This window comes from Elephantulus edwardii, unplaced genomic scaffold, assembly GCF_000299155.1.
Source record: "Elephantulus edwardii isolate Elephantulus edwardi_28Jun2011 unplaced genomic scaffold, EleEdw1.0 scaffold00054, whole genome shotgun sequence".
Taxonomy (NCBI): Eukaryota; Metazoa; Chordata; class Mammalia; order Macroscelidea; family Macroscelididae; genus Elephantulus; species Elephantulus edwardii.
This window is the reverse complement of record NW_006399804.1, coordinates 12166562-12180784: the sequence shown is the minus strand read 5'-3', so window position 1 is coordinate 12180784 and position 14223 is coordinate 12166562. Positions and strand designations below refer to the sequence as shown.

At 41.7% G+C, this 14223-nt stretch overlaps 1 protein-coding gene across 1 annotated transcript in view; it reads right to left on the bottom strand.

The window, feature by feature from the left end:
- The window catches only part of ACBD5 (acyl-CoA binding domain containing 5), a 71943-nt gene extending 67353 nt beyond the window's left edge, over positions 1 to 4590 (bottom strand). Inside the window, exons 1-2 of the mRNA XM_006887081.1 lie at positions 4576 to 4590; positions 4214 to 4379 (exon numbers count right to left, since the gene is read on the bottom strand). Coding sequence (XP_006887143.1) covers positions 4214 to 4379; positions 4576 to 4590 — 181 coding nt within the window. The remainder of the gene's footprint in view (positions 1 to 4213; positions 4380 to 4575) is intronic.
- Positions 4591 to 14223: the final 9633 nt, after the last annotated feature.

Here is a 14223-nt window from a genome sequence, read left to right as displayed (position 1 = left end):
ACCAATTTCTGCAGCTCTGCAACTGCATCCCTGCACATCCTCACCCTTCTGCCCCCAACCCTCACCTCCTTGTACCCCCAATTTGTTTTTTCCCAATAAAAATTTAAAAAAAATAGTTAGTTGTGGTGTTTGTTTTGGGGTTTTGGGTGTTTTTTTTTTAAAAAAGGTGGTTTATGGGGAAAGGGTAAATGCCTTACTTTAAAGCTACTTTTGCTATTCTATTATCTAATAGAGAAAAAAGAGCAAAAGAGGATTTCAAGTTACAAGAGTAACACTATTTTGCTCACAAATGGGAAAAAATGGTGTGACAGGTGGCATCTAATCTATTTAATTCCCAAAGAGGAAAAGAAAATCATTATCAGCACCAAAAATCCAAGGCTGACCAACAGAAGTGGAGATCAGATATGCTTTCATCCTCCAACTATTTATCAATTCTGACACCAGTTGTTCTTTCTATCGCACTTTTTCTATTAGGATCAATAATTCACTGCAGTGACCACACAGAACACATAGACCACACTCATAGTTAAAAGGTTTATTAAGGAGATAACAGTTTCTAATTCAAGATCAGGAGTAACTCAGGATATAGTCCTTCAATCAGGATAGCTTCTTAAGCATGCTCAGGGGCAGGCCTCTCAGGGCCGCTGGACTCTTGCCCCTCCACTCTTAGGCCTAGAGTAGTTGTCAGGTGCTTCAGACGAGTACAAGTTATAGCAACCCTATGAACACCAAATCTGAACTTTGTCCTATGCTGTGCCATAAACATCATCTCTGACACACTTTAGCCCACTGAGGCAATCACTATGTCAACCCATCTTGTTGAGGGTCTTCTAAACTCTTCACCTTTCCAAGCATGATGTCTCTCTCAAAGGAGTAGACTCTCCTAGCAATACATCCAAAGTATGTAAGATGAATCTTTGCCATCTTTGCCTCCAAGAAGCACCCTGGCTGCACTCTCTTCAATACACATCTGTTTGTTCTTTTGGTAATCCATGGAATATTCAGTATTCTTCCCCAACACCATAACTCTAATCTATTCTTCCATCCTTATACATTCCACTCATCCATCCTTCTTTCATTCATTCATTTTTCTCTGTCATCCTTATTCCCTGACCAGCTCTCAGCTCATAACAAGTAATGGAACAGACAGACCATGGCCTGAATCAGGCACATCTTTGTCTTCAAACTGACATCATTGCTCCTCAGTAATTTGGAGAGGTACCAGACTGCAGACTTTCCCAATGCAATATGTCTCCTGATCTCCTAACTGCAAGTACCAAAGGTGTTGATAGTGGATATAAATAATACAAAATTGTTGACAATTTCAATCTTTTCTCCATCCATCATGTTGCTTCTTATCGATGACAGATGAGGATTTTGGATGTTGAGATGAAGGTTGTAGTCTTTAATCTTCTACAGCAAACATTTTGGCCTCAAGTAACTGTTACATGTAAAGTTCTTTAGTTCCACCAGTAAGTGTCCAGAGGCACCTCACTTTGTCAGTAGTTCCCAGCCAAAAAATGCTCAGCTCCCTAGCTCTACAGGTTGACAGGCCTAGCTCTGCCAAGCACCCTAACCTGCTAGGAAACCTCTTGCTCAAAGAAATTCAGATTTCTTTTATTTATTTTTTATTTTATTATTTTTATTATTTTTTTGTGTACCGTCAAATCAGATCTGACTGGTACAGGAGGAGATTGTTCCTCCTTCTCCAGCAAAGCATCTGGTGGATTTGAACCGCGAACCTCTGGGATTGCAGTGCAACTTCTTGCCACTAGGCCACCAGAGCTCGCCGAAATTCAGATTTCTCACTCTGTTGACTCTGTATATCCTGTAATGGCCTTGCACCGCATGGTAGGAAGCCCATTGCACCGTATAATTTTGATTTCCTGGCTCTACTATTCCCATTTCTCTGCAACTGCTTCTTACCATTTCTGATTGGCTACTGGGTCAAGTAAGTTCTAAGTACAGGGCCCTGAGGTAGAAAGGTGACACTCTGCTCCTCTATCTCTTGGTTGCAGTCACATTTTTACCTTCTGTCTGCTTTAGGGCTGGCTCATTTTAAGCATAGTAGGATAGGTGGGGTGGGGGTGGGGGGGTGTTTTTGTGTACCATCCAGACAGAAAAGAACCACAGCTAACTCTTTAGGTTTCAGAGACAGTTAATCACACAGGGGGAGACAACCCATCCTTCTCCCACAGAGCAGCTGGCAGATATGAACCACCAGCCTTAAGGATTGCAGCACAGCCACTATGCCATCATAGCTCCCTGGCAGGATGGGAGAACGGATTATATCCTTAGTTAGTATTTTATACATATATTGCATGATCTAACTTCCACCAAGAGTGGACTGCAATGCACCTTTCCTTCCTCACCCCCCAATATTAGCAAGCTATTCAATCTCCTTGGTGGGTCACAGTACCTTATTTGCATAGCTGCACCAATTATTTAGGGAGCTCTGGTGGCCTAGTGCTAAGAAGCTGCACTGCAATCTCAACACACACAGTCCCCATCTATGCTCTATGGGAGAAGGATGGACACTCTCTTGCCATGCAATTTACTGCCTCTGAAAACTCGCTGGGGAGTCAGTTATGGTTCGGTTCCGACTTGATAGTACACATACTATCCACCACCATAACCACAACTCCACAATCATTTGGTGGAAATTGAAAGACCATAACAAGAAAGGTCACATAAAATTTATTAATTGCATTGCAGATTGTTTACAAACCAGCTAAATTGCATTTAATAAACATATATAGAATCGGGATAAATAAATATTTATTACTTCATTAAATCATGGTCTTTACAATTGCTTGCTATGCATCAGAAAGCTGGACAATGACTAAAGATGATAGAAGGGGACTTAATGCCTTTGAGCTTTGTTGCTGGAGAAGAGTATTGAGTATACCATGGACAGCTAGAAGAACAAACAAGTTCTTCCTGGTGTGTTTGAAGCCAGGCTGCTCCTTGGAGGCAAGGATTCTGAAGCTCAGTCTGACATACTTTAGACAAGCTGCTATGCAGGATCACTCTTTGGAGAGGGACATCATGCTTGGGAGGGTGGAGGGACAGCGCAGGAGAGGAAGACCGTCAATGAGATGGATTGATTCAGTCACTGGGGTAATGGGGATAGGTGTGTCAGAGACAAAAAGATTGGCAAGAGATAGAGCACATAACAACAAAATGAGTGATGTAAACAAAAACATTAAAAGCTATGTTGTTACTATTACTGCCATGGAGTCAACTGTGACTCACAGTGTTTCTATGAAAAACAGATCTGAACCTTGCCCTATCTTGTGCCATCCTCATCATCTGTGAAATACTTAAGCTCATTATTACAGTCACCATGTCAATCTATCTTTTTTTAAATCTACCTTAAAAGCTATAGTAATTAATTAGTGTACTGGCTTTGCAACTCTTTAAGAGTATATTTAAGTATGGGTATTCATAGGTCGTTTTAAAAGACATGCTTAAAGTTCCTCTCTCTAAGGGTGGAAAACAATCTGCAAAATTTTATCTGAATAATTCATAACATATGATATAAATTTACAAGTTCAAATCCCAAAAAGAATAAATATCAAGGAAGCCACACCTAGATATATTCAAACTACCCAAAAGCAGATACGGAAAAATCTTGAAAGCAGCCAGAAAAATGACACATAAAATACAAGTGGACATCTCCAGTGACTTTTCTACAAAGTTGCCAACGTCCAATGAGTACACAAAAGAGAACATCAAAACACAAATACAGTAAAATATCAGTCTAACAAAATATTTGTAAAATGCAGTAAATATAAATACGCACACATAAACATATATAAAAACTAAATCATTTCACAAATGGCTTTTTTTTTCTCTTTCGATCAAAAGTTTCCAAAAGGCTTAAACTGTAGAGTCTAATGAGTATGCGGCACCAGGCGCACCATTGCTGATTTCTTTTTTTAAATTCACTCAAATCTGCAGTCAGATTATGGTTGATTATTGTGCTTTCCCCACCTCCCAACAACTCCTTAAACCGAAATAACCTGCCTCTAGCTTGAAAGATCAGCAGGTATTTAATTCACATGCAGTTATCTCCCCTTCAATTACATTTCTTTTAATACAGGGGGAGGGGAGGGGCGGAGAATAAATAAGCAAGACTGAGAGAATGAGGTTTAGCAACTGGGGCCTCTGCATGAGGCTTTTTCATTAATTAAGGGCCGAGAGCACTTACCATTTTTCGGCAAACTCTGGATCACCTTCACGGCCGCCTCAAATCTGGTTTCATGCACAGATCTTGTGTCCGCCATCTCCAGCAGCCAGCGTCGGCCCCGATTCCAAGGTCTGTCGGGTGGAATCAGGCAGCAGCAACACCAGCTTTCCCAGGAGCCTGCATGAAACTGGAACATGGAGCGCAGCCGCGGATCAACATGCCCCAAGGAGGGGGTGGCCGAAGAGCACAGCTGATCAGTCAGTCCCCTTTGCCCTGCCCTATCCAGGGCACACAGACCTAGGTTGTCAGCCGCCTTCCTCCTCCCCGGGGCGTGACCAAGGCTGAAAACCTCGTCCGTCCGCGAAGAAGGAAAAACAACTCACCGAGAGGAAGAGCATCTCTAGCAAGCGGCAGCGGGATTTAGGCCACTGGAGCTCACGGCGCGGCTCTCCCACCCCGAGAACCCCGGCAGAGCAGCCACACCCCCCATCCCGGCGGGGTCCGTTCGTCCGCGCCCACCCACAGCCCCGCCCCAGAGTCACCGGAGGACGCCACAGCTGCAGCCCCGCGCCTTCTCTGCAGACTCCACCCACCCGCTCTGCGGCTGCTTTCTTGACGCGACCTGGTCCGTGTCCACCAAAAAGGTCCTCAAGAAAGACAAACAGGTGATTTCGCCTGTTCCAACCTGCGAAGTAACCTAGCTGCTTGCTTTTTAAACGGTGCAATGGAAAGCTCAAGTCCAGGCAGGCAGGCGGATCGCGCAGAGGACTAGGGGAGGGTTCTGTGCCTGGGCCAAAAAGCAGCCCAGTCGACACCAGTGGGCAAATAAATGACTCCGCAGGAACCAGCTTTCTTTAAGGTTAAGCTTTGAGAAAGTTAATGAGATGTAATCTGTCATTTAAATTCTGTAACTTAAGGCAAGCTACTTAACCTCTCCAATGTCAAATAATTATGCCATCCGAAAGGGCAGCTTAAAGAAATCAGAGTGATCAGTGATGTCGGCAGCGTTTGGCTCACAGGAAAGGAAGGCCAAGTTGCAAGCAAAGGAGAAGTCACGCGCCACAAGGAAAGGCCAGGGGAGGGAAGACACCTTCCCCATAAGGACAGGGCTAATTGACTCAGCTGACCCTCCAGCGGTTTTTCAGAAGTAGTAAATCACACTATCAGTAAATCAGAGGAGATTACCCATATAATCTCCTTCCTAGCTGCTGGTGAACTTGAACTGCGAGCCTTTGGGATTGCAGCGCAGCTTCTTACCACTAAGCCTCTACAGCCTAGCCCGATTTAATAGGAGATTTAGGGAGGGCAGGGAGTCGAACAAGAAACCATTATGTAACGTCAGTCTTGGGAAAGGGTGCCCTGGGTTTTTACCTGTCTAGGTTTAATAAGCATCCAATAACAGGCCTAGGCCTATCATTACAGTGGCGGTAATAGGGAAGGGGTAATAGGGAGTGGCGTAGGGCGGCCCAGAATCGCGAAGCTGCCAGATAGGAGGAGTCGTTTTCGTGATGTTGGGGTGGATTGGGAGGATTACTACTATAAATCTAAACGAGGAAGAGACATAGACCATAGATTACTCTTCTCTCGAAGCCGCAGTGCCGGCATTTACCTTGATAGTGCCGGGAAAGGCCTGTCCAGTAACGTCCCCGACGCCCTCCCTTTGCCCTGCCGGGGCTTGTGGGAAATGTAGTTCCCGTCGAGCAGCTTCCGGAAACCCCTCTCCCGGCCCGTCGTTCCACCTACCTTTTCCGGTCCGCCTGGGCGTCAGGGTGACGCCGTAGTGGCTACCTCGGAAACCCTGCCTTCTTTTATTGGGTTTGTTCCGTAGCTCTGGATCCAAAAAACTCCCTTATCTAGTAGTGTTGGCTTCAAATTTGAGTCATAATACTGAATTCTAATTTCTTGTTCCTAACGCTTACTAACTTTGAGGTCACGTTTACCCCAGTGTAAGTTAAGCACTAACAACTTTTTCAGATGGCTCAAGCTTAGAAATACTTTTTGTAGTGAATACTTTTTGGCGCTTTCATGATAATAGTCTCAGTTCCAGTCTATTCACTCATATTTATTTATTAAAAGAATTTGAATATTTGTACCTAATTAGGACTCTATTTGGACGACTGTTCAGTAAACTTGTGTGTTTCATTAACTTCTTGATATTATGTGCCATCCTGTTTGAATCCACTTAGCCGACGCTTCAGCGCGTTTTCAGAGGTAGTAAATCACAAGTTATCAGATTGCCCAACTTTCTTCCATGAAGCCCCTAATGGATTCAAACCGCATGCACAACTCCTTACCCACTAGGCCATCATAACTCCCTTGAATTACCTTACAGATTTAGGCAAATAATATGTAATTTTCTGGCAAATGCTTATTTTTTGAATTTTCATTGGCTGGTCGTATGGCTATTCCCAAATAAAGAGTATAGCACTTGGAGAAAAGAAATTAAAGCTATTTCAAATAAAGATACTTAACGTTAAAGTAGCTCTTTCATGTAGCTGTACTGGCTTTACATGACTTGTATAATTCTCCCTAAACTGTAATGATGAATTATCAGTTCCCAACGTGCCTTCAGAGGGTGTGAACGTGTAATTCTACCTAGAATACTAATTCTTCCCGGAACACTAGTTAACGTCTAGCACTAAGCATGAACCGTTCTTGAGTTTTATTAATTATGCATGTCAAGATACATCTTAAGGATAATTTTTATATATACATACACACACACAGACACACACACACACACACACACACACACACACAGCCTTCCAAGAAACTTGAAAGGCTAAAGAATAAAAAAGCAAAAACATTTTATGAAGGCCAAATGAGCCTCAGCCTACTTTCACCAAAGCACATATTTTAAATAAGGCATATTTGCCATATTAAAAAAACCCAAACATACCACATTTTATTAAACTAGCTTCTCACTGAATTATCAGTACACCTTCTCATCATCATAAGTCTGTTCAGTGTACTTCGTAATCTCCACTCAAAAGCTCCAAGTGTAAACAATATTTTGTTCTCTTGTTTTCTTGAAATTGATGAAATAGAGAACTAGAACAAGAAATCATTCCAAGACTTTGCTGTCAAACCACTCTGAGCCCTTTCCAGTGAGAAAAAAAGAGCAACAGGGAACTGTGTGTTAAATTATCTATCCTAAACGCATCCCTGTCAATGGTTTTCTAAGTCAAAAGCTGCTGGTTCAAATCCACAAGCTACTCCTCAGAAGAAAGGTAGTCTTCTCTTGTGTGATTTACAGTCTATGAAAATCTGTCTACTGCAGGGTCAGCTGTGAGTCTGTTCCAAATGGAAGGCATGCAACAACAACAACAATGTGGTTGTGATATTTGCACTGAGTCCATCCTATGCTAGTCTCATTTCTGGCATTTAAAATGTTTGTACCGATAGGTGTAGAAAATTGAATATGCATTGATGAAGAAAGAGTTCTTGCTGAATTATTGGGCAGAGCTGAATTGGTTCTTGTCTTGGCAGTGTTGAGCTCTCCTACTACAGTGACCTGTTATGTTGATACAATAAAACTCTTAAATATTCTGTTGAAATCACAGCTGCTTTTTCCTGTCATGACATAGTAAATGGAAATAGGAGGAAGATAATGCATGTATATAGATCAGATACTGATGATGTGAGAGTGTTCAGTTTGTGAAATTATTGACCTATATAATTAAGATTTATTTTGTGTTGTACTTCAACAAAAATGTCCTTTTTATAAAAGAAGTATTAAAGTTATTAAAAATAGCCAAAAGGTGGAAATGACCCAAATGCACATGAGTAGATGAATGGATAAATAAAATATATTCACATCATGAATATTATTTTCCCACAAAGAAAATTTCCCTCTTATCTGTGTGCAGATCAGATCATCCAGGATGCTGGAGGAGAAATATGGCAACAGGATTGGTGGAAAATTCATCAACAACCTGCGTTATGCAGATGACACACCCTGCTTGCTGAAACTGAGGAGGACCTGAAGCGCTTGCTGAAGAAGGTCAAAGACTGCAGCCTTCAATATGGATTGAAGTTCAACATCAAGAAAACAAAGATTCTCACCACCGGGCCAATTGGAAGCATCAGTATGGGTGGTGAAGAGATTGAGACAGTTAACAGTTTTCTTTTGCTTGGCTCTGCAGTACACACTTGGTACCAGCAGCCAGGAAATCAAGAGACAAATTGCATTGGGAAAGTCAGCTGTCAGGGACCTTTACAGAGTACTGAAGAGCAAAGACGTCAGGCTGGAGACTAAGGTGCGCCTGATCAGGGCTTTAGTTTTCACAATTACGTGCTATGCATTGGAGAGCTGGACAGTGACTAGGGATGATAGAGAATTGATGCCTTTGAGCTGTGATGCTGGAGAAGAGTGTTGAATATACCATGGACTGCTAGGAGAACAAACAGGTTTGTTCTGGAGAGGGTGAAGCCAGGTTGCTCCTTGGAGTCAAGGATTCTGAAGCTTCGTCTGACATACTTTGGGCATGTTGCAAGGAGGGACCAGTCCTTGGAGAGGGACATCATGTTTGGGAGAGTGGAGGGACAGGGCAGGAGAGGAAGACCCTTGATAAGATAGATAGATTCAGTGATTGGGATAGTGAGAGTAGGTGTGTTGGAGACCAAAAGGCTAGAGCAGGGTTTAGGGCTCTTGTACATAGGGTCATTATGAATCACAAACGACTCGATGGCACATAACAACAACAACATACAATGTTGTAATATGAATGAATCTTGAACATTATGCTGAGTGAAATAAGCCAGACATTAAAAGACAAGTATTATATGATCCCATTTATGTGAAATATAAAGTAGATAGCTACCCAAAAACCAGAATGTATTCATGGTTACTAGGGGCTGGAATAGGGAGCTCTGGTTGCTTAGTGGTAAGGACTTTTATTGCCAACTGAAAGCTAAGTGGTTTGGATCCACCATCTGCTCTGTGGGTGAAAGATGAGCAATCACCTCTCATGTGACTTACTACTTCTGAAAACCCACTTGAGAGTCAGCTATGGGTCATTTCTGACTCAATGCTGTACAATAGGAACAAGGGCTGGAATAAGGGGAAATGAGAGTTCTTGATTAAATGATACTGAATTTTGCTTGAGATGATTTTTTAAAATCTGGAAATACACAGTGGTAATGGAAGTACACCCTGGTGAGTGTAATTAATGCAACTGAGTTGCACACTTAAAAATGTTAAAATTAGCCTGGTTGTAATATATCACCTGGTTAACATCCACATGGCTAGGTCTCTGATGTCTTGGCCCGTATGAGATGCCACCTGGACTATGGGAGGAGGGAAGACAGGCTTTCCTGATCTCAAATAAAGCAGTTTGTTTCATGCTCACCCTAATGGACTGCCAAGAAAGCAAACAGATTCATTCAGGAGAGGGCTAAATCAGGCTGCTCCTTGGAGGCAAGGATTCTGGGGCTTCGTCTGACATACTTTGGACATGCTGTAAGGAGGGCCGGTCCTTGGAGAGGGACATCGTGCTTGGGAGGGTGCAGGGACAGCGCAGGAGGGGAAGACCCTCTATGAGGTGGATTGATTCAGTGACTGGGATAATCGGGATGGGTGTATCAGAGACCGTGCGATTGGCAAGGACAGAGCAGGGTTTAGGGCTGTTGTACATAGGGTCACTATGAGTCGCAAGCGACTCAACGGCACATAAAACAACAAAAACTATTCTGAAAACTAAAATACAAAAAATCATCGTAAGGGCATCTCTCCTTTCAAGGAGGGAAATCCGTCGCTTTGGGAATGTGAATTTCTTATAAATTTATATATTTACTGTTTACCCTAAAAAAATCATCTTAAATCAAGGGAGCTCTGGTGGCCTAGTGGCAAGACACTGCACTGCAATCCCAGAAGTATGTGGTTCAAATCCACCAGATGCTCTGCTGGAGAAGGAGGGGACAATCTCCCCCTGTACCAGTCAGATCTGATTTGATGGTACACGTTAAAATAATACAATAAAAAAAATTTAAAAAATAATCTTAAATCAATAACCTCACTTTCCACATAAAGGAATTTTAAAAAAAGATCAATCTAAAATGAAAGTAGAATAAAGGAACATATAAAGACTAGAGTGAAAATCAATAGGGAACAGAAAAATAATAGAGAACGATTAATAAACTGGAACAAGACATGCATTTTGGAGGGAAGTAAAAGGAAAGGAGGATAAATATGTATAAATAAGTGGAAAAACAATAAAATTATTATGTTAAATCACAATTAAAAACAAAGAGGAAATGAATAAAACCAGAAGTTATTTAAAAACTGTTCAGTAGAATTGAAAAGCCTTTAGCTATAATGGCCAAGAAAAAAAGGAGGGAAGACTTTTTTTTTTAATTTATTATTAATTTCAATGAAAATTTACAGAGACTTTGGTTTTCCATTCATTCACTGATGCATTTTTCTCCCCTCCCAACCCTCCCCCCCCAGTATGCTACCCTCTTGGAAAAGTAAAAGAAAAATTCTTTCATTGTTTCACAATCCCTCCCCCAGGTCCACTCCACTATGCAGCCTTTGCTCTGGACTCCTGTCATGACAAAAATATTAATCACATATCCTTTTTAAACAGTTTTCTCCCTCATCTGTTTCAATGCAGTATACATTCTTGAATTCATCTTTCTCAGTCTCCCCTCAACCCCGATGTCAGTCTTGTTTTACAATAGTGGCACCATGCAGTATTTGTCCTTTTGTGACTGAGATACTTCCCTCAGCGTAATGTCCTCCAGGGTCACCCATTTTGAATAATATTGCCTGAGTTCCTTGTTTTTCAATGTAGCCTAGTATTCCATTGTGTGAATATACCACAGCTTCTCTATCCATTCATTTGTTGGTGGGCATCTGGGTTGTTTCCAACTCCTTGCTATTGTGAACAAAGCCACAATAAACATGGGTGTGCATATGTCTGCAACAGTTATGGTCTCTTTGGGGTATATTCCCAGTAGTGGAATTGCTGGGTCAAATGGTATCTCTATTTGCAGCTTTTTGAGAAGTGCCATACTGCCTTCCACAGTGGTTGCACCATTTTACACTCCCACCAACAGTGAATAAGGGTACCAGTTTCTCCACAACCTTGCCAGCATTTGTTGCTTGCTTTGTGTTAAATTTTGTTATTCTGACTGGGGTGAGATGATATCTCATAGTTGTTTTAATTTGCATCTCTCTTAGAGCTAGGGATTTTGAACGTTTCTTCATGTGCTTGTTGGCCATCTGAATGTCTTCTTTGGTGAAGTGTCTGTTCATATCCTGTGTCCATTTTTCTGTTGGATTATTTACCTTTATCTTGTTGTGGTGCTCAAGTATTTTATAAATTCTGGATATAAGTCCCTTATCTGATATGTCATTACCAAATACTTTTTCCCAGTCTGTGACTTCCCTTTTACCCTGTTGAAGAAGTTTTTGGATGTGCATAGGGATTTGATTCTTAGAAGATTCCATTCATCTATTTTATCCTCTCCTGGTTATAGAGAGGGAGGACTTAAATTAGTAAATTTTTAATAGGTGTCATTTCTACTGCACTTACAAGATTAGAAATTATTATAAAAGGATCCTCTGAAAACTTGGAACCTACAAAATTTAATAATCTGTATTGTTGTTGTTAGGTGCCACCAACTAAATACAACTCATGGTGACCCTACAGACAACAAACCTGAACCCTATCCTATGCTGTGCCATCATCATCATCTCTGATAAACTTGAGCCCATTGCCAGAGTCACTGTGTCAGTCCATTTTGTTGAAGGTCTTCTTCTACACTGACTCTCCGTTTTTCCAAGCATGATGTCCTCTTCCAAGCCACATGTCCTCACCTAGCAACATGTTCTAAGTAGGAGCAATAAAGCTTCAAGTTTTGCCTCCAAGGAACACTCTGGCTGTACCTTCTCCAAGATATATCTGTTTGTTCTTTTGGCAGTTCATGGGATAGCCAGTACTAATATGACACTGTAAATACGGATGGAAGAAGCATATGACCTCTTACTTCACTCGAGAGTCAAGAGGATCAAAATCAAATGCACAGAATTGATTCCTACAAGGCTAAGGTGGTGGTGGTTGTTCCTATGAGGCTAAGGTAAAAAAAAAAAAACAAACCACAAAACACAACACCCAAACCCCTCTACCCTCCAGCATTTTTACTAATTCTGATACGAAATCATCCTTGTCATTGCATTCTGCACCTCTTTGCTACATTTGGTAGTACATTGCTGTGGCCACACAGAACTCACGGACCACACTCACAGATAAGGATTTTATTAGAGAAGTAACAACAACAACAAAAAAGTAACTTACAGTTCAGCCTTCAGGGCGCTAAGAATATAGTACATTTGTCAGCACAGTTCTTTTTCAGCCATACTTACAGATAGATCACATTCTGGCCCTTAGTCTGGCTCCTGCCCTGCTCAGACAAGTGTTACAAAGCTCTGTTAATTCTGCCAGTAAGTGCTCAGAGATAAACCAGACTGTTCCACCAGAAAATCTCAGCCCAAAGGCACTCAGCTCTAGTTCTGTAAGACAGATGCACATTGTAGTTTCTCCTGATTTTTCTGCCATTTCTTTACTGCTGCTGCTGCTGCTGCTGCTGCTTGCTGTTTTGAACTGTCACCAGTGTTACAGTTTTCTCTTTGTCTACTGACTTGAGGGATCCTGGTTCAAAAAAATGTGCTATACTTTCTATCCTTTATTGATGGCTATAAGATCTCCCTCCCCTGCTTCTGGCATGGTCTAGGGAGATGGCAAAACAACTAATTTCCTCATTAGTGTTCCAGACCCATTATTTGCCTGGCCCCAACCTCATAAATGTGTCATGTACTTGATTTGCATTATTAGCAAGCTAACCTTTTCCTCCCCTACAAGCATGTTATTTGCATGGTCCCACCTACTCAGTGGTCAGAGTTAAAAAATTATGATTGTGGTTCTTATTAGGTGCCTTCATGTCAAGTACAACTCATTGCAACCCTAAGAACAACATTTGAACCTTATTCTCGCCTGTGCCATCACACAATCTCTGACACAGTCAAGCCCATTGCTGCAGTGACTTTATCATCCACCTGGTTGAAGGTCTTCCTCTCCTTCACCACCCCTCCCCCACTGTCCAAGCATGATGTCCCTCTCCAAGTAATAGTCTCTCCTGGCAGCATGCCCAAAGTATTTGAGAAAAATCATTATCAGCTTTGCCTCCAAGGCTGAACCTTCTCCAAGTTATATCTGTTTGTTCTTTTTGCAGACCATGGGATATTCAGTACTCTTCTCCAACACCACAGTTGAAAGACATCAATTCTTCTTTTATCTTTGTTCATTGTCCAGCTGGAGGAAAAAATGCATAGGCTGAAGGGTAAAGGGAAAAAGATGAGGCAGAGGGACAAGTAAACATTAGCATGCGCACCCATTGACACCACAGCAGCAGAAGTAGAAAGTGCCACAGGCTATTCTACCCACTGGTTCAAATTTGGCTGCATACTACTGTCTTGAACTTCTGAGGCAAGGGATCTAGAACATCCATTGCCATTTGATCTCCAAGAATACCTCTAAGAGGCCCACCTTGCTCCTTTGAAACCAATTGTTTTTTGGTTTTTTTTTTTTAATTTTATTATTTTGTGTGCGTGTACCGTCAAATCAGATCTGACTGGTACAGGAGGATATTACGCCTCCTTCTCTGGCAGAGCATCTGGTGGATTCGAACCGTGTTCTTCTAGGATTGTAGTGCAGCTTCTTGCCACTAGGCCACCAGAGCTCCCCGAAACCAATCGTTTTTGATTAATTGACTTGGACCTAAGATATTCTTGACTAACTCTGTGCTTGGTTGTGTTTGGATGTAATGTGCATAATAAGTCATCTTCTCTGTCTTAGTCAAAGAATCAAACAAAACAAAGCAAACGAACAAATCCAAACTTGGATGTTAAAGTTACTGTGCATCATTATGATTTGGGCTAGATAGGAAAGAAAATCTTTTGGCAAAGAAATAAGACACTAAGTGAAAATATTGCCTTGTTTCCTGCTGGCCTTTCAATTAATTTATTCTAG